At 37.7% G+C, this 24390-nt stretch overlaps 1 protein-coding gene across 1 annotated transcript; it reads left to right on the top strand.

Annotated features, from left to right (window-relative positions):
• The first annotated feature begins 490 nt into the window (after positions 1-490).
• On the top strand, positions 491-16038 carry LOC139134653 (uncharacterized). The gene is made up of 2 exons (XM_070701610.1): positions 491-980; positions 13736-16038. The coding sequence occupies exons 1-2, from the start codon at positions 912-914 to the stop codon at positions 14681-14683; spliced, it is 1017 nt and encodes a 338-aa protein (XP_070557711.1). The 5' UTR covers positions 491-911; the 3' UTR covers positions 14684-16038.
• Positions 16039-24390: the final 8352 nt, after the last annotated feature.

The raw sequence follows: 24390 nt of genomic DNA, 5'->3' as shown, positions 1-24390 counted from the left end.
CCTGCTTGGTTTGTACGCAGGGAACAAGTAGAAAACAGGCTCTATAATTTCATAATTTTCAAGTGATCAGAATACAAAAGTCCTGAAAAGATAAGATAATCACAACTTCCAGTATAAGGGATACAGTCACTCTAAATGTATAAATTAAATTAAACATGTGCCTGGAGTATGTACTAAAAATACAGAAAGTTGCTTCCTGTCGGTAAAATCTAAAAAAAATTCAAGATTTTAAATACTTTTGCAGGTTGTTTTTACGCATTTTCCTAACTTTCTGCTCTAAATTTTTTTTTCTGTTTTTGACCACCCCTCCCAAGATCTAATGGTCCGTCCCTTACGTGTGAGCTGATCATGCGGCTACACATACCAAAGGGATACCACGATGACGTCAAAGTGTGCGCCCTCAACCAAGCGCTAGACTGTAAAGTAGTCTATTCGATGCCATATCAGACCACTGGTTCTAAATTTAGGGCGGGGAATTTTGTTATTCCATCTGAGTCAGCAGATACTGAACTGGCTGTTCATTATGGTTGACCTTTCATATCATAAAGGACAAACAGTGAAATAATTAGTACAGCGCTCAATTGGTCCACAAGAAATTGCCATTGTGAAGTGAAATGTGAAAAGAGTTGTGAAAGAAAATGCAAAATTATACAATGATAAGTAGCGAAAATAATTCTACACAACTCTATTTAGGGCTCAACTTTTGATCACAATTCTTTTCATAAGGTTCTTCGTCATTAGAAATACCCTGGGAAATCCCTGGGGAAAAACCGGGGGAAACCGTGTTCACGTATGCGCTATATAAAGGTGGAATGTAAACAGGCCTGTGATATTTGCAAGATCTTTGGACGAGAGAGGCGAGACGTTCTATTCTCATATTACCGCCCGCTTAATTTTCTTTGATTTTCATCATGGGTAACCTATGGCAACTCTTTATTCGTGGCGTCGGAAATGAATTGAAGATTATCGAGATCCATAAGGTAAGTGTAAGAGGTATCTAGGCGTACACGCAAGATTCTTAGGTCGAAAATAAGGTACACTATTGAGTGATATCTTTCTCTGGTTTGTCAGAGCTGAAAGATTTAGGCCTACATCGCTTGGGTTGAGCATTTTGTCCATATCCCGTGTGATTGGATTTATTTTACAATATCATTGTTTTGACCGATATGCGTCATTTCATTACACAAACGTGCTTTCACTTTCATTCTGATCCCAGTGCAAAGGTCACTCTGTAGATTAAAACTTGTAATCTGCAAAATAATTCATGCACCTCTCATATATTATATTTTATCATACATGCTATGCCTGTATTGCCATTCTCCTATTGTTTAGACGGTACTAGTATGAACCCGTATTTTAACTAGTGAAAATGCGAACTATATTTTCACTGTAACCGAACTACTTACAGCTACGCGTATACGCGTGACCTTCGATGGGGTGTTCACATACACGTAAAACTGCTGAGCGAATTAGACTCTGACACTCCGAAACGTCATTGTGAATGTGATTATGGTCAAAATTTTGTTGTTTGCAGTCAGTTCATGGGCATTGCACTTAGATACAAGTACAGTTGTACCAAAAACATACAAACGAACGCATTGAAAATGTGTATGTTTTATGACACCTGTCATCGTTGACGGCCAGTCCCATACGGTGGTGTTTTCATGTCGTCTGCTCTGCGCTGCCGAAGATTACGATCTCGGTTGACAGAACCGCTATATGAAAAGTTTCCTGTTGACAAGTTTAAGTATCTGAGTGGTGAATTACATCGTTTACAGCCATAAATGAGCCTCAAAAATCCAACCGCACTGAAAATACTCGAGACAGACAAGGTGCACATATTATATTTCCGATTTGTACCTGTCAGTGAGATTCACAGGTCATGATAGTTGTCCGGTGGCACCGGTGTGGGTTTCGGAGACAATGTAAGATACTAAGGAAAGTAAAACTTTCGTTTAGGTTGTTGTGAAAGAAATTTAGTTCTATTTAGGGACTGGACATAAATTACAGGGGGGGTTGGGCCGGTGTTTTTCGAAACACCGCTGCATCAAAAATAGTGATCCTTCAAAAGTTCATGCACAAAAATTAGTGACCCCTCCCCTGTTACTAAATACCCCTCCACAAACCCGCAATGTGTTCAAGACCTTCTGACTTGCAATACTTTTGAAGTCCCCTCCCAAAAGGAAGGCAAAATGCAGCCTATATAACGCTTTGTCCAAAAAATATCAAATCATATATGTGTGATATTTCATGTAAATGTACTTTGCTTGAAGTGGCAGGTATAAAGTGCATGCATGTAAAAAAAATGTATTTTTAGATTTCATTGATAACGTCGATTCACTATTCATGGCAGCCTATGATGAAACTATGAATATTGTTTTCCCAATACAAAACTAGGTAAATCTGTGCACTTATGTACACCTAATTCTTAGTATAATGTTCATGACTAGACTACAGTGGTTTCAAGTCTATGGTTGTGCAAGAAATTTGATTTTGGAATTTCACTGAAATGTCCATTACTATGCATGGCAGACTATGATGAAACTATGAATATTTTTTCCCCAATACAAAACTGGGTAAATCTGTGCATTTAGGTATACCTAATTTTTAGTATAAATGTTCATGACTAGACTACAGTGGTTTCAAGTCTATGGTTGTGCAAGAAATTTGATTTTGGAATTTCACTGAAATGTCCATTCACTATGCATGGCAGCCTATGATGAAACTATGAATATTTTTTTTCCAATACAAAACTAGGTAAATCTGTGCATGTATTTACACCTAATTATTAGTATAAATGTTCATGACTAGACTACAGTGGTTTCAAGTCTATGGTTGTGCAAGAAATTTGATTTTGGAATTTCACCGAAATGCTGATTCACTATACATTGTAGGCTAAGAGGAAACTACAAATAACTCATAGGTTATCTGATCCTACACTCTTATTCAAAAGTTGTTCGACCTGAAGCTTCCAGTTGTTATTGATGACATTTTGCTCTATTCTGAATAGTTTGTATTCTGTCAATGTCCTCAAAATGAAAAATGTACATACAGCTTCATGAACAATTGACACCGACCTATACCCAATGTATTGTCATGGGAGAAAGATATCAAATAAGTGATCTCCAAAATTGTTATTGAAAGAGTCATTATAGGGGACAGTTTATATTGGATAAGTAGAAATCATGACAACTTAAATCAATGTGGCTGCTTGGATCATCAATACATTGTTTATCATACCCTTTAACTTGCACCCGAAGGGCGCGCCAAAAATGGAAATGACAGAAAATGAAAGTGTCGGGAGGTATGTTTTCTTTTTTCAGTATTCCATATTCTTTATTATCATATACCTACATTCACGTGCCTGTGTAAACCTATGGGAGGAAGCGCCCTCAGATCCGTGCATTGTTTTTACGTATCACGCCCCGGCTCAGTGCCCAAATATGGGCAATCGCGTGCATTTCTGAACTAACTCAATTTTGGTTACTACGCGCGTTGCTATCCGCAAACGTTCCATTCGTAAACAAAGCCAGCGCGAGCTTGGGAAAACGTCTACTCGCTCAGATCTTCTGGCGCGTGGCGACAGTGGATCCGCGCCGGTGACATCGGCTTGTATTTATAAATTCTAGTGAAACCCTGTGTATACAACATGCGTGCCTGTGATCCAGGCTGAAATCGAGGTGTAAGAAATGCGTGATGTCAATTTATTATAAGTTATATTGAGCCTGTTAGTCATGTACTAGGAGGCCTACGAACGTTGCTTTGCGCATTCTAGAATTCTACAGGTAAACAAATGATGTCATTATGTAGGCCTATGTCAATCCGCGACGGGAAGCGGCCATCGCTTTTCTAAAATATTGAATCAAATGGCGATGAATTTTGATATCGCACGCATTTTTATCTCCAAAGCGATGCTGAATATTGTGTAAACTACATGCTTATCATTCCATAAGGTATATGATAAAGATTAATACGTGCACATGCAATTTCAGCTTTTGATGCATAAAAAGGTGACCCTCCCCCATAGGCGTGCACAACATTTTATGACCCTTCAAAAATGCTTGCGCGAAAATGGCGACCCACCCCCAAAAACACCGCCCCCACCCCGTAATTTGTGTCCAGTCCCTTTTATAGGCAGCCAGTAAAGTAAAGTAAAGTAAAGTAAGCCTTTATTGAAATCGTATCCCAGTTGGGATCTTGATCATAAAGTACAATAAAGGTTTTGCAAAAACAACAATGAAAGAGTATATATATATATATATATATATATATATATATATATATATATATATATATATATTATATATATATATATATATATATACATGAGGTCAACATATTAAAGGTTCATAAATAGTTTACTTTGTCTTTTTCATTTTGTCTTGTCTGAGTTTAAAACATGTATGTATGTATTTTCCCAATTCACATAGTGATGCTTTATCTGTCCTTGAAAAGATGCTTACAAGGTCTTGTGTGCCTCTGAATGCGTTTTTACAAATGTTTAGTTTACTGAAAAAAAAAACATGTCTAATATCTGTGTATCCTTTGCAATGAAAGAGAAAATGTATCTCATCTTCTACTTGTTTGTTTTGGCAAATTGGGCATGCTACTATACGAGCAGACGATGTAAATACCTTTGAAATATTTTATTCGTACAGCAACATAACCATATAAATCACTAAGCTACAGCGTAGGCCTACAGTGTACCACAGACAAATAGTATAGACGGACTGGAATAGTCTGGCTCCCTGACCATTTTCTCCGGTAGAGGTACCGGGCCGGGTAGCCATCTTGAACAGAATTTTGTTCAAGATGGCGGAGGTTTAATAGTCACCTGACACTACCTCCATGCCTGACAGAACATGCTACCATGTACCATGAAAACGCCGGTCAAAATTCGATTGGATCAGGATTATGTTCGAACACTGGTATTCGGACCTAAAACATTGGCACACAAGACAGGAAACATAAACTGAAAGGATTGATCCAGAAGTACGGGGAAATAGAGGTGATTGAAGGCTGGCTGTGATATCGCAGCAGTACTATCGAACGCGCTAGGGTAATTGAGGTCGTCGCCGACTGTGGCGTGACCCCAATGACCCGAGCAGGTTCGATACACGCCACAAGTACTGCTGCGATATCACAGCTAATTGAAAGCAAACGGTGTTGGAACTGTGAACGACGATTAATTTCGATGGATAGAATGGTGTCCGAATTTCGTGAAAAATGCACGATACGGTTGTCATCACTCCTTAGCAACCAACTTTTATCATTACAGCCACGAGCAAGCAAGGTCAATTTCATTCGATTTCGTCGCTGAATTCGGAACGTCCGGAGAAAAACAGTCATAACCAAAGCATGCATGTATGATAAAGGGGTTATTACACGAAGTTTGGGCGATACCGCGTCGTATTCCAGTGATGTGTCCGTATTTTGACGAGTTGCGTGTAATAACCCCTAAATATTATATTTTTTTTATGCACATATCATAGTGGAAAACGACCGAGGAGGTGGAGTGGCAGTAAGTGCGGGCCTAACAGGGGAATGTGACAATTTTTCCAAGCCATGTTAAAAAAATAGAGGCTATACTTGCAGTCAATATTCTAGACTCGGTGTAGACAGCCAGGTGTACTATGTATCACCACTATCAACACATGTGACATGATGATAATCATGGCAGTCAGAATAAAGGACTCCTGTTTCAGTTTCATTGTCCCGGTAACAGGGTTTGTAAACTAGATGCTCTTCTGCTCCATTTTGAAAATTTTGGCAAGGTCATTAAAATATGGCGTCTGTGTCTTGGAATGTCAAAAACATGAAAACTACCATTTTGCCGCAGTAAAGTTCCCCGGGCGTGTGTCGGCGATCAAATTCCCCTGTCCAGGGATATGATTTCCCCTTCTAAATGACTGTGTGGAGACATCCTATATTTTGTGTGACCACCCTGTGAAAATCTTTGATTGGCTTGATCTCCACTTTCACAGTGACCAAGGCTAAATTTGCATAGCTGTACTTTTAAATTTGTTGGCGAAGAAATTGTAATTGATACAAAATACTGCAGTTATTAAAAATACTGAATAAAATCTTAAAAGTTAAAGCGAATCTTCGTTTTACACATAAGATAACAATATCATAAAAGACTTGCAACCACACTTTAAGAATATCAAGGTAAGTAAACAATAGAAATGTACAGAGGCTTAAACTATGCAGGTTTTAAATGTGCTGATTTCCTATCTACCCAAATGGCCAACAACATGCCAAGGTCATTACACAGACTTTGTTAAATTTCTGCATATTTCCTTTGAATCAAAAATAGAAAAGTACCAAACAATGTAGAGCTTGTGCAACTGAGCCCTGATTGTAGAGAATTGTTCAATGATAACTTTCACAAGGATAGTTCAATCTATTGTTTTTAGGCACAAGTATTGCACAGTTTTTTTACTCACCTTTTTGTATAATAAAAACTTATTTCATCAAAATGTTAATTTACAAAATTAACCTCATGATCAGTGCTTTATGACTAAACTTACCCCAAACGTGCAGGTAGAATTGGACTTTTCGAACAATGAAATATGGGAAACTTGAATAGGTAACTTTTGGCAGTCTCTGTAATATTTTCATGTAATTTCTTACCAAAAATGAACGAAAATAACATTAGGTGAACAGATAAAAAGTCTGGCCAAGCAAGGGCCTGTGCTAGGGGCACTGTTCTGAGAACATCGACAACGTATGTCGACATATTGTGACGATAGAGGGCGCCTTTTTAGAAGATAGAGGGAGCCTTTTTAGAAACAATCTCTGAACATATATCTCTGGGTTTTTTTTCTGTGGATATATGCAATGAAAAATCAAATACAATTTTCGGGGGTGTCGTGTTATATAGCAGACGCATGTAGGAGCCATTCATCCATATCATTCGGGATGGAAACCAAATAGAAGGCCACTGCAGTACTGTATGATGTCTGCAGGCGATGTTAATTTTCAGGGGAATTTTTTTCACAGGGAAATTGACTGTTTTTTCATCTCAGGGTAGGGTAGCTTCATGTCTGCAGGGGAAATGGAATGAACAAATTTTTAGGGGAAATTTTTTGCAGGGCAGGGGAAATCGGCAAGTTTTTTCGCCTCAGGGCAGGGGAGCTTCAAAAATTGACGGTGGTGAGGGGAAACAGGCAAAAATAAGTGGGAGTGGGTAAAAATGAAGTTTGAGTGCAGGAGGGTAAGTCGAAAAATTTTCAGTCGGAGGGCAAATTATGAACGGCTAATTAATTACCCTCATGACTTAAATTAATCAGTTCACATTACTTGTCATGCACAATTATCTTGTCGTAGTAAATACCCCTTTAAAAGTGCATCGTTCGTGGGCTGCACCTGTAAGATGTTAATGTTTTCATGAAGTTTACTATTTATTATCTCGTGTATAAAGATTTTGTATACCTTTCTTTTGAAATTATTAGGGTTAATTGTCGATTAAAAGTGACGTGCAAACCCAGAAGTTGTTTGACATGTGTGTCGGCGAAGCCATAGACGCTGCACAGACATGCCTTATACTGTGCACGGGGCATTCCGTACAGAATACCATGTACCCTGTGACTGAAGTGGTGCGTCCATGGTCAGTGTATCCGTGCGTGTACCATCTAAGTATGAATAGGGAGTGGCGATTTAGATTTGTATTATCGTTAATGTGATTAATATTGGAGTCGTTCAGAAAGCCTTAAAAACAATAGTCTCCTTGCTGTAACATTTGAACTTGAAAACAAATTACATGAAAAGGGTCTATCTACAGTTTTAGACTTGTTAAATCTGTCTTTGCATTCTGTGATAGAATTTTAAAATTGTCTACAGTATTAGGACGTAAAACATTCCTTGAAAGCAAAGTTTGCTGATCTCTGGAAGAAAGCCATAGAAAGTAATAGAAACTATAGAAACATTTATTGTAAAATTGAAACTTTTTTCAAATATGAATATCCGTCTCTTTTTCAAAATCCCTTTGATAGAATAGCACTAACAAAAACAAGAATTTCAAATAATATTTTCCCAGATGAAGTTAATCGTTATAATAATATCCTTAGACACCTTAGACTTTGTACTTTATGCAAAAGAGATGTTGGAGATGAATTCATTGTATTATGATTTGTGAAAGTGCACCTGCACAAGGTTTAAGAGGTACTTACTGTAATTCTATTTTTTATATTCAGGTTCAGCTGAAACATTTTGACAAGAGGTCCTTTTCAATTACATAAGCTTAATGTTTTGTTCCGATGATTCCTTTGTGCAAATTACTGCAAAATTCTTTAACGAGCTGATGAAAGCTTATAACAAGTAAGTTTAAGATAGTTTTTTATCTCTCTGTTATGAAGTTTTTCGATTTTGTAATTATTTTGTTTTGTATTTCATTTTATACCAATGCCATGTATGTGTACACGGCTAAATAAATAAATAAACAGAGCAAGGTTTCGCAGGCGATTTTTCAGTAACTAGACCTCGAGCACCAAAAAAATTGGTTACACAAAGTAATGCAGGTCTGGTCTTGGAAAAAATACCCATTTGGGGTCGTAAAAGACGTGTCAACGAAAACGACGCAACCATTAACGAGACCTTGCACTGGCCGCGGTCAAAAATAACATCGGGGATTCACGAAAAACTACTCCACAGATATTAAAGTCGATTTTTTCCCCTCAAGACTATGATAACACTTATTAGGAACGCATAGAATGAACAACTTGAAAATCTATGGAGCGCTTTCACGAAAATCTGTATTTTCTTACTACGGAGAAAACCGGCCAACCGTCACGTGTGAGCGCTGGCTGTGCGTGTTGGTTTGAAGTAAAATCCTTAGGCCAAAGTAATTAAATTCTTTGTTTTGCGTCCCAACCCGTTTAGGTTTATAAGGTTTTCGTAAAAAACACACACAGTGTATTTGAATAGGAAATTTTAGGACATGGCCGCTTAGCTTTTCTGAACTAAAATTTTGTTACAATTTTTTATTTGCTGCAATCAAATTACATTGTGTTAATTTTCTTGTGTGTGTTTTTCAGCCGCTTAGACGCGTACCTTTTCCCATTTAGAGTGGACGCAAAACAAAGAATTTACTTACTTTGGCCTTATTAAGCATGCAAATAAGGTACCCATCTCTCGGCGTGCATCACCATCATCTATCATCATCATCAACCATAAGTATATTGCAACCCACCTCCGAGCTCAGACATAGTTCATTGCGCATGCGGAGTACAGGTTACCCATAATCTACAAGAGTTTTTTAGCTTTAACTTGTAAAAGAACCTTGTTTTACCATACCAACGTTTAAGGAAGCTAAAGAAAACCCAGTTTGACCTCCTTAGCCGAATGGACAAACAAATCCGCTTTTGTCGCTACATAGAAAACTTCCCCAAAGGACTTTATTTATTTTCCCTCAACCAATACATCAACAGTGAACTCACTGTCACAATTTTAGAATGCATTTGCTGACAAGTAATATTTTAAAAGCTGTAGTCAAAAGGCAGAGTTAAAAAATTCTGTCTTTCACTTTGCTGCAATCTACAATATCCGGCAAGCTATGCGTATTACAAAATTACTAAAATGTCTTAGTTCCGAGCAAACTGCAATAACGTTAAAACTTCGAATTACCTGTCTTATCTCTGTCCGTTGTATCCTCCAATATGCTCGGGACTCTATCTAAAGTCCATAGATACGGAGAAAAGTCAACAATTTTCAGCAATCAGCAAGACCCAATACGCTGTGTATTTGACGAAACGGTTAAAATGTCTCAGCTCGGAGCTAACAGCACTAACGTTAAAACCCCGTCCATGTTAAGAAATTACCAATCTATCTCAGTCCATAACATCCTCCAATAAGCTCAGAACTCTATCTACAGTCCATGGATACGAAAAGTCAGTCGGTCTGCAGCAATCTGCAAGATCCAATACGCTGTGTTTATGACGAAACAGTTAAAATGTCTCAGCTCGGAGCAAACTGCACTGACGTTAAAACTTCGTACGGGCTACGAAAGTACCAATCTTATCTCACGGATAGTCCACGGATACGAAAGTCAATCCCTTTGCAACAATCTGCAATATCCGACACGCTATAGTACGAAAATTATTAAAACGTCTCGACTCGGAGCAAACTCCGCTAACGTTAAAACTCCGTCCATGTTAAGAAATTATCATTTGTGTCCATGTTCGTATCATCCTCCAATATGTTCTTGACTCTATCTACAGTCAACATTTACGAAAGTCTGTCGTTTTGCAGCAACCTGCATATATTAGACACGCTGTGTATATTACAAAATTATTAAAATGTTTCAGCTCGGAGCAACCTGCCACTAACGTTAAAACTCTGTCCATGTTAAAATATTACCAATCTATCTCAGTCCGTAGCATCGTCGCTTCGATATACTCTGAACTCTGTCTATAGTCAACATTCATGAAAAAGCGCTGGGTTTCCAACACCCTGCAATATCCAATACAGTAACTATGTATATTACAAAACGGTTAAAATGTCTCAGTTCATGGCAACCTGCCACTAACGTGAAAACTCCAGCTATGTTAAGAAATTACAAAGCTATCTTATTTCTTAGCATCATCTATCTAAAGTTCAAAGATACGAAAAGTCAACCAGTTTGCAGCGATCTGCAATATACGACATGCTTTGTAAATTGCAAAATTATTACCAGATATGAACTGTAAATGCTCACGTGTTTCATTATATATTGCAGTTATGTGTAAATTTGAACCTTTGCCACATGTTTGCAACTTCATTGAAATAATTATGATGAACATAATAAACAATATTCACCACAGATTAACTCTATAGGTCATTAAGTATTCAAATATGTAATTAACTGAAATAAAAATAATTGATTTCTTTGACTGCTATCATTGTATCACCACTTTATATAGCAAGTGTAATTGCCTTTGGTCAAGTCCTTCAAACTATATATTCCAAACTTTGAAAGCTCATTAGATATGCAAACTATAAATAAGCTGACATGAAAACTTAAGTGCGAAATGATTCAAATATTGGTATAACCAGGTATAATCATCAATGTACATAGCATGTTATGCCAACTTTGATCAAATAAATCCAAGTATATATCCCTAATTAGGAAAGTTAATTAAATACACACATTAGGAATTGGCTGAAGCAAAAATGCTTAATGCTTTTCATAATGTTAGCCTACATAATAGTATCTTTAACGTACATAGCAAGTTTCATCAATTTTGGTTATGTAAATTCAAATATATATCCCTAATTTCAAAAATTCATTAAATATGCAAATTAGGAGCTGGATGAAGTAAAAATGCTTAATGACTTTCAATAATGTCGTATCGTAGCATCTTTAATGTACATAGCAAGTTTTGTCAACTTTGGTTTAGTCAATACAGATAAATATCCCTGATTATGGAAGTTCATTAAATATACAAATAAGGAATTGGCTAAAGTTCAAATGCTTAGTGACTTTCAATAATGTTCTATCATAGTATCTTGAATGTGCATAGCCAGTTTCATCAACTTTGGTCAAGTCAAATCAGATAAATACCCCTAATTAGGAAGTTCATAAAATATGCAAATTAGGAATTGGCTGATAGAAAAAATGCTGAATTACATTTAATAATGTTTTATCATAGTATCTTCAATGCACATAGCAAGTTTCATCAATTTTGGTCATGTAACTTCAAATATATATCCTTAATTTCAAAAATTCATTAACTATGCAAATTGGGATTTGGATGAAGTAAAAATGCTTAATAACTTTCAATATGCATACCAAGTTTCGTCAATTTTGATAGAGTAAATTCAGATATATACTCCTAATTAGGAAATTTCATTAAACATGCAAATTAGTAATTATCTTTCACGTCACCCCTTAATATCTTTCAAAACTGATATATCTTGGTGTGATCAACATTTGTAGCGATTCTCATCAAATTGTGTGGTCGTTGTCAATATATATCAATTTTTTCTAAAATCATTAATTATGCAAATGAGCAAAAAGTAAGCAAGCCACATCCACCAAAAACTAATCAGTTCTTGCCATTTGCAAACTAAATCTATGTACCAGATTTGATTCTGATCTGATGAGCCGTTTTTGAGATATTGAGTACACAGACAGACAGACAGACAGACAGACACACAGACACACAGACAGACAGACATCGCTGCGACATATGCCCACGTGTGTCAACACGTGAGCAAAAAATGTCTCAGCTCGGAGCAACCTGTATTAACGTTAAAACTCCTTCCATGTTAAGAAATTACCGATCTATCTCAATCCGTAGCATCTTCAAGTATGCTCGAAACTCTATTTATGGTCAACATTTATGAAAAGGCGATGTTTCAAAGAAACTGCAATAAACAGTGTGTATATTAACGGTTAAAATGTCTCAGCTCGGAGCAAATTGCACTAACGTAAAACTCCTGAAACTCCAGCCATGTTAAGAAATTGCAGAGTCATCCCAGTTCCTAACATCGTCCAATATGCTCGAGACTCTATATATAGTCCAATGTTATGAAAGTCTCTCGGTTTGCAGCAATCTGCGATGTCCCACATGCTATGTACATTACAAAATCATTAAAATGTCTCAGCTCGGAGCAACGTGCACTAACGTTAAAACTCCGGTATCACCCTCCAATATGCTCTTGACTCTATCTATAGTTAACATTCATGAAAGTCTCGATTTGAAGCAATTTGCAGCTGAATTTGCATGTATTAGACACGCTATATAGATTACAAAATTAAAATGTCGGTCTGACTCAGCTCGGAGCAACCTGCACTAACATTAAAACTCCGTCCATGTAAAAAATTACCCATTTTATATCTCAGTCCGTAGCATCGTGCGATATGCTCTGGACTGTATCTACAGTCAAAATTCATGAAGAAACGCTGGGTTTCCAACAAACTGCAATATCCAATGCGCTACGTATATTTACGAACCTGTTAGCAACTGTCACGGTTTCTAGCATCCTCCAATATGCTCAGGACTCTATCTACAGTCAACATTCATGAAAAAGCGCTCACTTTGCAGCAATCTGCGATATCCGACATGCTGTGTATATTACAAAATTACTAAAATGTCTCAGCTTAGAGCAAACTGCACTAATTTAAAAACTCCAGCCATGTTGAGAAATTACAAACTTTTATGCTATCTCATTTCCTAGCACACTCTGAAGTCATACGAAAAGTCAATCGGTTTGCAGCAATCTGCAATATCTGACATGCTAGTTATATTAGAAAATCATTTACGAATGCTACAGCTCGGTTGCAATGGTCTTATTTAATCTTCTAGACGTCTATTTACGATGGCGATTGGTCGCACATAGTTGGATAGTTGATCGCTCTATTGCTGATGTCTACTTCGCATGCTCAAAGACCTATGCAAATTTTTCGACCTACTCCATCACAAGACGTAGATAATGTCTGACCTAGGAGGGGTTGCCATACCCTTCTCGGTCAAGGGGGAAACTAGGTTTCAGAGCCATCTATGGATCCGATTAGCCTGAAAGATTCAGCTATGTAAGGGCGCTCCGCCATCTCCGACCCTACACCACACCTGTACCTGCACACAGCTGTACCCTTCCGTCTGGGATCCTATAACGAAGTATAATGCTGTACTAATTATCCTTATTCTTATGACGGGGGGGGGGGAGCACGCATCAGGGGTCAATAGGCTCAATATTTATTTATTTATTTATTTATTTATTTATTTATTTATTTATTTATTATTTATTTATTTAGGATGCAACTGTGGATGATTTGCTCAGAATGATTAGCGAATGGAATGAAATTCCAGCTGAAACACAGAGAATCCTCTACGTTGGAAAACAGCTTGAGTATGGCAAAGGGATGCATCTCAGTGACTACAACATCGAAAACAATTCAAATTTGTACGTGGTTCTCCGCTTGAAGGGTGGTTCCAACGAGGGAGCTAAACAGCTTGATGACAGCGTTGAGCTCACTGACGCCCCCGACATGATCACTTGGGACGATGACCCAGAAAACAAAAGAGCAAAGATGCCATGCGGCCATGCCATTGGTCCAGAGTCCCTGACAGCGTATTGCAGAAGTCTGCTGAGTTCTGGTAAATTTCGTTTCCTGTGTCCATACATCAGCAGTGATTCCACTGTGTACTGCGGTAAAGAGTGGCAGTACGTGGATGTGCGACGCCTTGCAGTCCTCACTGATGCAGAAAAGAAGGAATTTGAGATGAAAATCACCAACAATTACCTTCGTAAGGCTCAAGGGATACAGGAATGTCCTCAGTGCAAGTCTCTTTGCGAACGGGAAGATCGGAAGAGCAGACGCGTTATATGTCCTCTCTGCACCCACGAAAATGGAGGAACGTTGTTTGAGTTTTGCTGGTGTTGTCTTCATGATTGGAGAACCAACAACACCACCAACTGCGGCAACACTGCATGTAATGGTGAAGACCCACGACTGAAGATATTGAGAGAATGTCCAAAGAAGGAAGTCATTGGGGTATTGTGTCCTTCCCGCCGTGCCTGTCCGACTTGTGGCTCTCTCATAGAACATGAAACAGCCTGCAAACAGATGATTTGCCCCTGTGGTCAGAAGTTTTGCTTCATTTGCCTGAAGAAAGCAGACCGCGATGAGTACAAATGCGGAAGCTGGAATACCAAGTGCACCGTCGCTGACATTCAAACGAAAATCCCCGGAGCTGAATAAAATATGAGATGGCTGTCTTTGATTGACAATATTAATTTTGCCAATTCGACCACACGTATGAACGATAAATCAAACATTTATGAATGTGGCCTTATGTTGGATAAATGACCAGATTTTCACCGCACTGCAAAACCCTTTATTTTATTTCAGCGATGATTTGCCATCTTAGAAATACCAAGGTTAGTGGACAGATGTTCACATCTATGGCAAGAAAATTCGATAAAATCGATATTACAGAGATTATTTTTATGAAATTAGCAGAGTTAGAGCAAGACGTTTGCATAGTTCGTAGTTACTCCAACCCCAACATGAACAGTTCAAATCCAGTCATGTTTACTGAAACTAATTCAAATGGATATTCATTGTAGCTGTAAAATACACAAAAATGTCCTAACCTAAACCCACAGAGACAAACTAAAAGATTTACAACCACCAGCCAACGATTTCGTTTACATAGAATTCCTTATATGTTGCTGTCTTTTGGAGGATAATAAATATACTGATGTCTTTTTTCACTTTTAAAGATGAAAGAGCCGGTACTTAACTTTTATTATTTTTAACCGTCTTTGTTTTTAATGAACTACACTTTATTGTTCCACTCCTACAACATGTTGAGATACAGTATTCAGTTTTCCGATTCAGGAGGTACATTTACACGTAAACTGCATTGTTATTGTTGACAAGTGAATTCTGGTCAGGACTAGAATTCAAATGTAAATAATAGTATTGCATTCTACACTTATAGATGCTGCATAGACAAGCCAGCTAATATGTGTTTTGACATGGTTTGTGGAGAATTTGCAATCGACATACAAGACAAAACAAGTGAAAAAAACCACCAAAACTTGCAGCTACACCCTACCGACCCTTTAACTGACACTTGGGTACTTTATCTTGAACGTAAATTCATCTTCCGTTCACGTGATGATAGTTGAGATATAATTTGTGTTTACAATTATGTATAATCAGTTGATTTAATGACCAGATAAGCAACTTGTGAGATGTGTATACGTATCTGTTAATCAACTTCTCATGCTTACCCCGTTGATGTTATCGAAATATATTTTGTTTTAATTGGTTTTTATTTTTAATTCGAATGATTTCTAGTATGCCCCTGTATTTCTCAACTTCATCTAATCGTCAACTACCTATTCGGGGGAAGAAGATAGCCATGTAATAGGTAATTGCTCAGCAAGTCCTAGCACTTTTCATGATATCAATAAACAGTTGTTCTTTATTCAACATTGTGAATTACAATTTTGTGAAGACGCATTGTAGTTAAAAGCATTTCCAAGGCAAAACCGTGCCATTTCTTGAATAAAAAGATTTATGTCTGGAATGAAAATTCACACAAAGTAAGTCGTCTCGATTATGCTCACAAGTTATTTCTTCTTCCACATTACTTCGGTGTTGGTGATAAAGACGCTAAATAATTCTCTGTGTCGTCAAGTCGACGACATTGGTAAATCATTCAAAGTTGTGAGATTTGTTGACGAGGAAGAGGCCAGCAAGTCATAATGTAGTCACCAACAAAGTCATTCGTCCTTGATCCGTCCAAAACTCCACTGGCTGAGTTAAAAACTCTCTTGATCCCCTACCTCATCACAGACATGATCAACATGTCCATTCGAACTATAGTTGCATTTTTAAGCAGTAAACAGTTTCTATAGTGCAATTTCTTTCCAAACTACTCGAGAAAATCGTCGCTGCTTATGTAACTGGAAAACTCATGGAAAACTCAGAAAACTCACTCCTCATACAACTTCAGTATGCATACAGAAAGTATCAAAGTACAGAAAGTGCAGGCTTGAAAGTACCCAATGACATCCGTTAATCTGTGGACTCTATGTTATCCATGGCGACTGTATCTTACTCTTTGCTTTGATACTCCGAAGGGCAGCCATCCAGCCGATTTTCATAAATTGTAACCGTTGGTAATTTAAAATGTAAAAGTGCTATTCTCACGTATTATGAATATAATTAATATGTTGAAGGCAAAATAAAGTAAAATAAGGTAAAATAATAGATTTTCGTAACTGCCCTCCCTCTACGATTTGAAAATTTGAAACGCCTCATAAAAGAAAACATGCTGATAGATAAGTTCCCCTCTGCCCACTCGCCGCCAAGAAATCTCCCCGTTTCCCTTCTCCAAACCAAAAACTCTCCTCTGACCGCCACCGTTAAAAATTCCCGCTGCAATCTCCTTGCCTCATGCGTTTCTGCTATTGGCACCCCTACCCCCCAAAAAACACATGAATCTTATTCCCTAATCGCCTATTGACATTGCCCAAGATCCCCCTCCAACGGAAGAAATTCCCGCTCTCTGCTCGTTGATAAGGAAAACTTTTGCCCGCCCGCCTGCGAAGACATCGCTTACGAACAGTTTCTTGCACGAACACCTTTTTTTAGCTCTCCAAGATTGTACTTTTTGACCACATCATATGCTCCATAGACGCACTCTTCTTAATGTGTGCATGTGTATATATATATATATATATATATATATATATATATATATATATATATATAATATATATATATATAAACACAAATTACTTCAAGTAGAAAGTAATTAAATTATATCTGTTGCTTAAATTTCATGCATCCAGCAGTCTCACTGTGATTTCCCACAAAGACATACTTATATAATATAATGCATATATGTGTGTGCAACCACGTATGTATACTTTTATTTCAATACTATTATTATACTGTTATTGATTTACATGTGAGAAGGTGAACGAGATGATGACAAACTTAATTTCAGTGAAAGGTAAGGTAACGTGTATTTTCCTAATACTCTATAAATGGTTTCGATTTCTTTACAAACAGTTTGATATTTATAAAAAATTCTCGGGATTACCATCATAAACTTTACGTCTTATTAACAGTGATCGTGCAGAACATCTAGTATCAGCAGAGTTTCAGAGACGTACCATTGTTTTCGGAGGGGAGAGCGGTCAGGAGACTGGCTTGAATTTTCTTTTCCTCCCTTTGAAACTAAATAAATGTGTACTCTGGCGTCGAAAGAGTATTCCTACGTATTTCCCAAGAATTCCACGTTTTTTCCTTTTACAGTCATACAAAGCAACGATAAGCATCTGTTAGACCATTTTTAGCTTTGCCCACTGTACAGACACGCCTCAAAAGATGTTATAGTTCATTCCAGAGTTTCCAACTGTCAAGGGAGATATTGTTTTACGGTCACTTTATTCTAAAAATACTATCAAAACAGAAATATTCCCCTCTTCTCTTATTTGGTTCTCGTGAAAAGTGTTGAAAATCTCCAAACTCTTGGTTTTGATTTAATGAATTTGTTCTTATTTCCTCACAAGCAAATTGGGACTTTATCGTATTTTTTCTCGTGTTGCACGGCGACGTAGAAATCCGCTCAAGACGTACACAGATCTCAGCGAACGCTTTGGATATCACTGACAAGACTGTCACGAAGTATTAGCGCTCTCATTTTCCGTGCAAATGTACGGGACAGTTAGTCTTGGTTTTACAGACGGTCTCAGAGTATTTCATATTGACTGTGGCACACATGCACTGTTACTATAATATTATTACATTTTGAAACTCATGCAATATAGTGTCTCTGTTGTCACGTACAAGCAACCCAAACTGGAGTGAAACTTTATACATACACAGTGCAAGCAACCGGTTTTGGCTATCGAACGCTATCTTCGACTTTAATAATCGTTGACCGCTTTCCTCGGATGCAGAAGGAGGAGGGAGTATGGAGGAAGTGGGTATGGGAGTAATTTTTTTTTTTTTGCTAGGCAGAGTGACAGCAATTTTTTTTCTACTGTCAGACCTGCATTAATTTTTTTTTTCAAATGGAGTAGCAGAGCAATTTTTTTTATTTGTCATCAAGTTTGTAATGCGTTGTTCATAACTATACCACGTCACTGGTTCACAACTGTACCTATTAATATCTTGTTCTGTGCAAGTAGAAAGAACTAGCAGTTTGTATGAAAGATGTCTACCAACCATACTTCTGCTACTTAATTTTTTATGTACAAGCGGTAACTGGTAAAATATCCCTGAGGAGCTAAATGATCCGGGGAGTGCTGTACTCCTGACCCCTGTGAATTGCTTTCCTTTAAGCCATCATAGTAGTACAAGGATCCAGAAGAGTTCATAGCTGTAGTTTAATACCCATTTTATAAATTTATGTTATTTTACTGAGATTCATCGATGTCTTGATGAGAAAGACAGTGTTTCACATATCACAGGATGGTTCTATATATTCATTTTAATTGTAACAAATGAAAAAAATGGAAATTCTAGTATCTTTACAACTTTAAATTATAGAAACACTTTCTGGCAAAATCAACTTTGCTCAGTACTATACCTGCTTTTCTTTAAAGTTCCATTAGCTGTATCTTCTGGCGATTTTTCCGTTAGTTTTGATTGAAATGATCACTGGCTCATGTTGAATAGCCTGTCAAATAACAGAGAATCGCATATTATTCGGAAACATTACGTGCCCTACAACTAAATAACATGTGATTTTACAACGAAAATTTCAATTTTTGTCCGGACAGAAAATACAAACTGTTGACACGCGAATTGCAACGTAGGCATTCTTCTGCACCTGCGCGAGTTATTTACAGCAATTTCAAAATAAATATTCATTACTTATGCCCGGTACTTACGTCGTAGTCCATTGTCCGAGCACGTTGCGTAGCCAGATGTCTAGCAATCCACAACGCAATGTTGTTTTGATCCGACAATAAACGTGAACTTGTACATCTGGCGTGATCGCGGCGTCACCATATCTGCGTTCTCCCCACCAGCACGCTGAGCACGCCAGACGTCAACAAACGAGCTCGGAAGGGCAATACGTCTGAACAAAAATTAGCAGTTTTATGTGGCTTAACATCACTAGTCATGTTTGTTTCTTCGTAAACAACATTTTGCAACAAATATGAGCCTCCAACTTGGAATTTTCGAGGTAAAAAAATGGTCAAAAGTTACAAATAATGGCCCTTTAAAAGAGTCATTCCTTTTAAGTTCTCAGAGAAGTAATATCTTTTGTGGTCAGAGAAACGAGGCTCAGACATTGTATTTCACAATATTTGTTGTTCCTCAAATTTTCACTGTCAACTTGTACATCTTTCTAACAAATTCATATGGAGAGAATAATATATTGGTTTTAATATTAGTTTATTGACCCCTGTCTTGAGGTTTAAATTTTCACAATTTACAGAAGCCAAATTGTCCCCTTTAGATAGTGCCTATGCCATTGAGATATTGCGACAGAAATCCTGAAATATTTATTGGGTCAGAAAAGGGAAGGAAAATATTGAATGCACTGAGGTGTAAAGTAGACCTATGTAGTGCATGCTTATATCATAAGTGCTGGAAAAAAACATAAGAATATCTTGTAAAAACATTTGCGCCGCCTATGGCGGCGCGTCGGCAAAGAGTACATAAGAATAAGGTTTCCAAATTTTGCTCATTTCAGGTGCATTGTGACAATTTGTTTTCACTTCTGTCAGTTATGACAATTTTTTTTCTCAAGCCATTGCAGGATCAATTTTTTCCTTCTATTTCACCTGGTGACAATTTGTTTTTTCTCAAAATCCTCCATATTCCCCCCAGATAGGGGTCTAAAGTACATTGCCATACACTAACGTTTTTGTTCGTTCGCGTTCTTGGATTCGCTCATCAACACTGTTTTTCATGCCTCGTAGCTTTTTATTTGTATATTTTGGACAGACTTCAGTTAATGCCCCGATGTTCGCTTTGCGGGAACAAGAATCCAATTTGTCAGATAGGTTGAATGTTAAGTGTCATAACGTTAAGACTCCTTTTCACTTATTTCTACCTCGCGGCCTCCATCGTTACCCGACTGTTTATCCCAGTGACCTGTAGTTTTATACGGAAAAATGGGGACTTTTTGCCAGACGGTGCGTCGCAAATCGATGTCCTTAGGTTTTAACCGAAAACGAAGAGATTTCCAATTTCCGGAATGTTCTAGAGAACACGTAACTCTTCCCACGGAAAAAACCTGTAGGGAAATTAACAGACCACTGAGAAAGCAAAAAATATATCACTTTTAAATATAGGTGCTACACCGAGGTAATTCGGGGTGGGTGGATGGGGGTAATTTTCAGAAGCTGAGGCCGCGCAGTTCTGTACTAGACATAAGTCCGCCTTTTCCTAATTTCACGAACTTATAAGTTGACAGAAACCAACCTTTTCAGGGTACTGAACGGGAACAAGCATAAATAGCATGCCACTTTTCTTGCAAACTTCAACACTGATTTGTCAGGACCAGGCCTGATCAACCTTCCGCCTCACCGGCAGTTGGACGTTTCGGGGGAATATTGAAAACGGGGGCGATTTTCTAGCGTGATGTAGCGGTGAGTTGGAAGGAAATTTATGGGCGGAAAGTGAAATTATTGGCGGGAAAACTTCCAACTTTGCTAGCCAAGTGTTTCTTCGGACAGAGACCCCCTGTGTAACAACTCTTGCCTGAATGTTGTTAGTGACAGCAACATCGTACAGGAAATGGCCTGTATGCAGTCAATCATGTAACTCGTTACCATTGCACTAACTTCACACTTCGAAATGACAACACCGTCTTGTGACCTCGAGGAACATATCATGGCGCTTTTTCCACCATTAAACTGACCAACCATGAAAGAAAGGAGCAATGCTACCAGTGAGAAGGGCAATATAAATAACTCGACTCTCAAGACCTACATTGAAAAACTGAGACACAGTAGAAGAGACAATCTATTCGACAATCATCTGTGAAAATCTGGTGGACTTCTGTTCACGCGTTCTCGAGTTAAACTCTTTTGAGCGTGCTGCAAAGTGATAAAATGCCGAACTGAGAAAAGGGTGATTAAGTAAATTTGTTCGGTTTTTGCTTTATGAATGGTCATAAACAATTTACTCGACAGATAAAACACCAAAACAAGATAGTGCTATCATCGTTTTGGCCAGAACAGTATTTTCACTCATTGAAATCAGTGTCAGCGGTTAAAATAAGGCTAAAAAGAGCGATTTTCGGGAGCGATGTCACCTCATCAGACCACGATGTACACAGTGGCCGATGACTAAATAAACTTGAGGAGTACCCAGGAAGGGATTATGCATAATTATGACGGATTAGCTGTAAGTTGTAGACAGAGTATTAACTGTTCGACCTAACTGTCGGGACTGCTACGGCATCTCGATGCCGTCGACACAAGCGTAAATATAATGTAATTTTATGTCAGCATTCGATCTCGGAAAGGGTTCATAGCCGCGGAAGTTCTGATTGAGCGATCCCGATAATGAGTGACATAGCGAATTGAAAATCGGTTGACACCACAACTAAAAGAACCTGCATTCATGTAGATCACGGTCCCTCCACAAAAGGGACCGTGTGGAGATATAGATCGGCAGTGTCTGTGATTATGAGGGCAAAAAGGACCTCCATGCTGCGATTCAGTCAGCTGCTGTTTTTTTCGAACTTCACGCGCCTTGAAAACAGATAAGGGAGCGTTCAGTTATTATGGCCGGGGGTGGGCCGGCAAATTCTTTCTGCGCATCAGTCAAAATAAGTGAACCCCCCTACCCATTGTACCAAAAAATTGATGACCCCCTTTCAAGATGACAAAAATTTCATGACCCCCTCACATTGCTTGAGTAAATTAGCTGCACACACAAACACCTCAGGGGTATGGAGCGATAGAATCCCCCCAAAAGAGCTTAGATTTTTTCAAATGACCTTCCTTACAAACTCAAAAGGTGTTAATGCTCAGATTTCTCATTCTGACTTGCTATACTTTTGAAATTACCCCTCAAAGGGGTTTGACAGAAATTACTGGTGGATCGCAATATTTTTGCGCAAGAGTGTGTGTACATATTTTGATATTTGGATTTAATTAAAAATCAGCTGTTGATAATGTTGATTCACTATACATGGTATACATATATTTTCTCATACATGTATGAGAAATCTATGTATACTTTCTCAATGCAAAACTATATCTATGCATTTATAGATATTTGATAATTTACATAAATGTACTTAAATGGAATAGGGTTGTTACAACTGGCATGTGGACAAAAAGTTTGACCTTAGAATTTCACCAAAAATGTTCATCCACTATACATGGGAGTCAATGATAAAATTGTGAATAATTTTGTTTCCAATGAAAAACTTGGTATACTTGTGCATATACAGACGTTCAATAATTAACATAATTGTACTTGATTAGAATATGATGGTTAAAGGTGCATATTATGTGTACAAGAAATCTGATTATGGAATTTCACTGAAAATGTTCATCCACTATACATGGGAGTCTATGAGGAAAGTATGAATAATTTTTTTCCAATACAAAAATAGGTAAACCCATGTATTTATGTACTCTCGATTATTGATATCAATGTAATTGATTAGATTAGGGTGGTAACAAATGGATGTATTCGCCACGAATTGGATTTGGAATTATACCAAAATGTAGATTCACTGTACATGGGAGTCTATGAGGAAAATATGAATAATTTTTTTCCAATACAAAACTATCAAAATCTGTGTATTTATAGACATTTGATAATTCATTTTAAAGTACTTACTTAGCCTAGGATGGTTCAAGGTTGATCTGTGTGCAAAAGAAATTAGATTTTGGAATTTCACCGAAATGCTGATTCACTTTACACTGGAGTCTATGAGAAAACTAAGAATAATTTTTTTACAATGCTAAACTAAATTAAATTGTGCTTTTATAAGTGTTTGATAATTGATACAAATGTACTTGATTCAAATAGGGTATTTAAAAGTTCAGATGTGGACAACAATTATGATATTGGAATTTCACCTAAAAGTATTATTTAACTTTTCATGGTACTAGTAGTCTCAGTACAGGTAACTGTTAAATAATTTCCCTGACAAAACTTGCTATATCTCTAATATGTAAGTAATAGGAATTGTTCATTGCCCTTAGTGCAGTGAGCTTGATTTACAATAAGACAAGCCTCAGAGTTGTCAAGTCAAGATGTTCATGTGACAGATAATTATACTTTTGTTCAGATTTACAGGTGAATAACTTCAGAGAATGAAATCATGCAACGAATCATTTTTATCTCCCAGAATATTTCTGAACACTGAAACTGCTTTTTGACGGGACGGATACTTATGAAAATTAAGTGCCCCCCCCCCTCTGAGCTGTTTGAAAAATACATGACCCCCCCCCCTTTGCAGTTTTCAAATTTGAGGTGAAACCCCCCCCCCCTGGATTTTGCCGGCCCACCCCCGGCCATAATAACTGAACGCTCCCTAAACACTCACTACTCAACTCCGAGCGTATAGACAATAGCTTGCCTTCGCTGTTTACGACATTTCTGAGGTGAAGACCGTTTCTCGAGTCATTTTGGCTGTCATAGCGAAATGCCAGTCAGCGGCAACAAAGTCAAGGGAGAGAATTCGAGAAAACTTGAAGAATAGGACAAGAACGTCATATCCTCTGAGCCTCTGTTCTCGTCGAGGGCTGTCCCAAAACTGTGTCATCGGTATCGTTTATGTTTCATCGGACGACAAACAGCCAAATAATCGGCCATTTGGCTGTATAGTATGATCCTTTGTCTGACATTCTCAGGCTATCTTTGACACGGTTTGGTTGTTTTGGACTTTCGATGACCCTTTTTCGTTTTCTTCCTTTCATGATGCTGTTTCTGTCTCTGCCTTGGATGCTGAACAT

This window comes from Ptychodera flava, chromosome 6 (genome assembly GCF_041260155.1).
Source record: "Ptychodera flava strain L36383 chromosome 6, AS_Pfla_20210202, whole genome shotgun sequence".
In the NCBI taxonomy this organism is placed as follows: Eukaryota; Metazoa; Hemichordata; class Enteropneusta; family Ptychoderidae; genus Ptychodera; species Ptychodera flava.
Note: the sequence above shows the minus strand (reverse complement) of the source record. Positions and strands in the feature narration are given on the sequence as shown.

Coding starts and splice junctions, on each gene's coding strand:
- LOC139134653 (XM_070701610.1), top strand. CDS start 912: ATGGGTAACCTATGGCAACTCTTTATTCGTGGCGTCGGAAATGAATTG. Junction 981..13,735: donor AGATTATCGAGATCCATAAG/GTAAGTGTAAGA, acceptor TTATTTATTTAG/GATGCAACTGTGGATGATTT.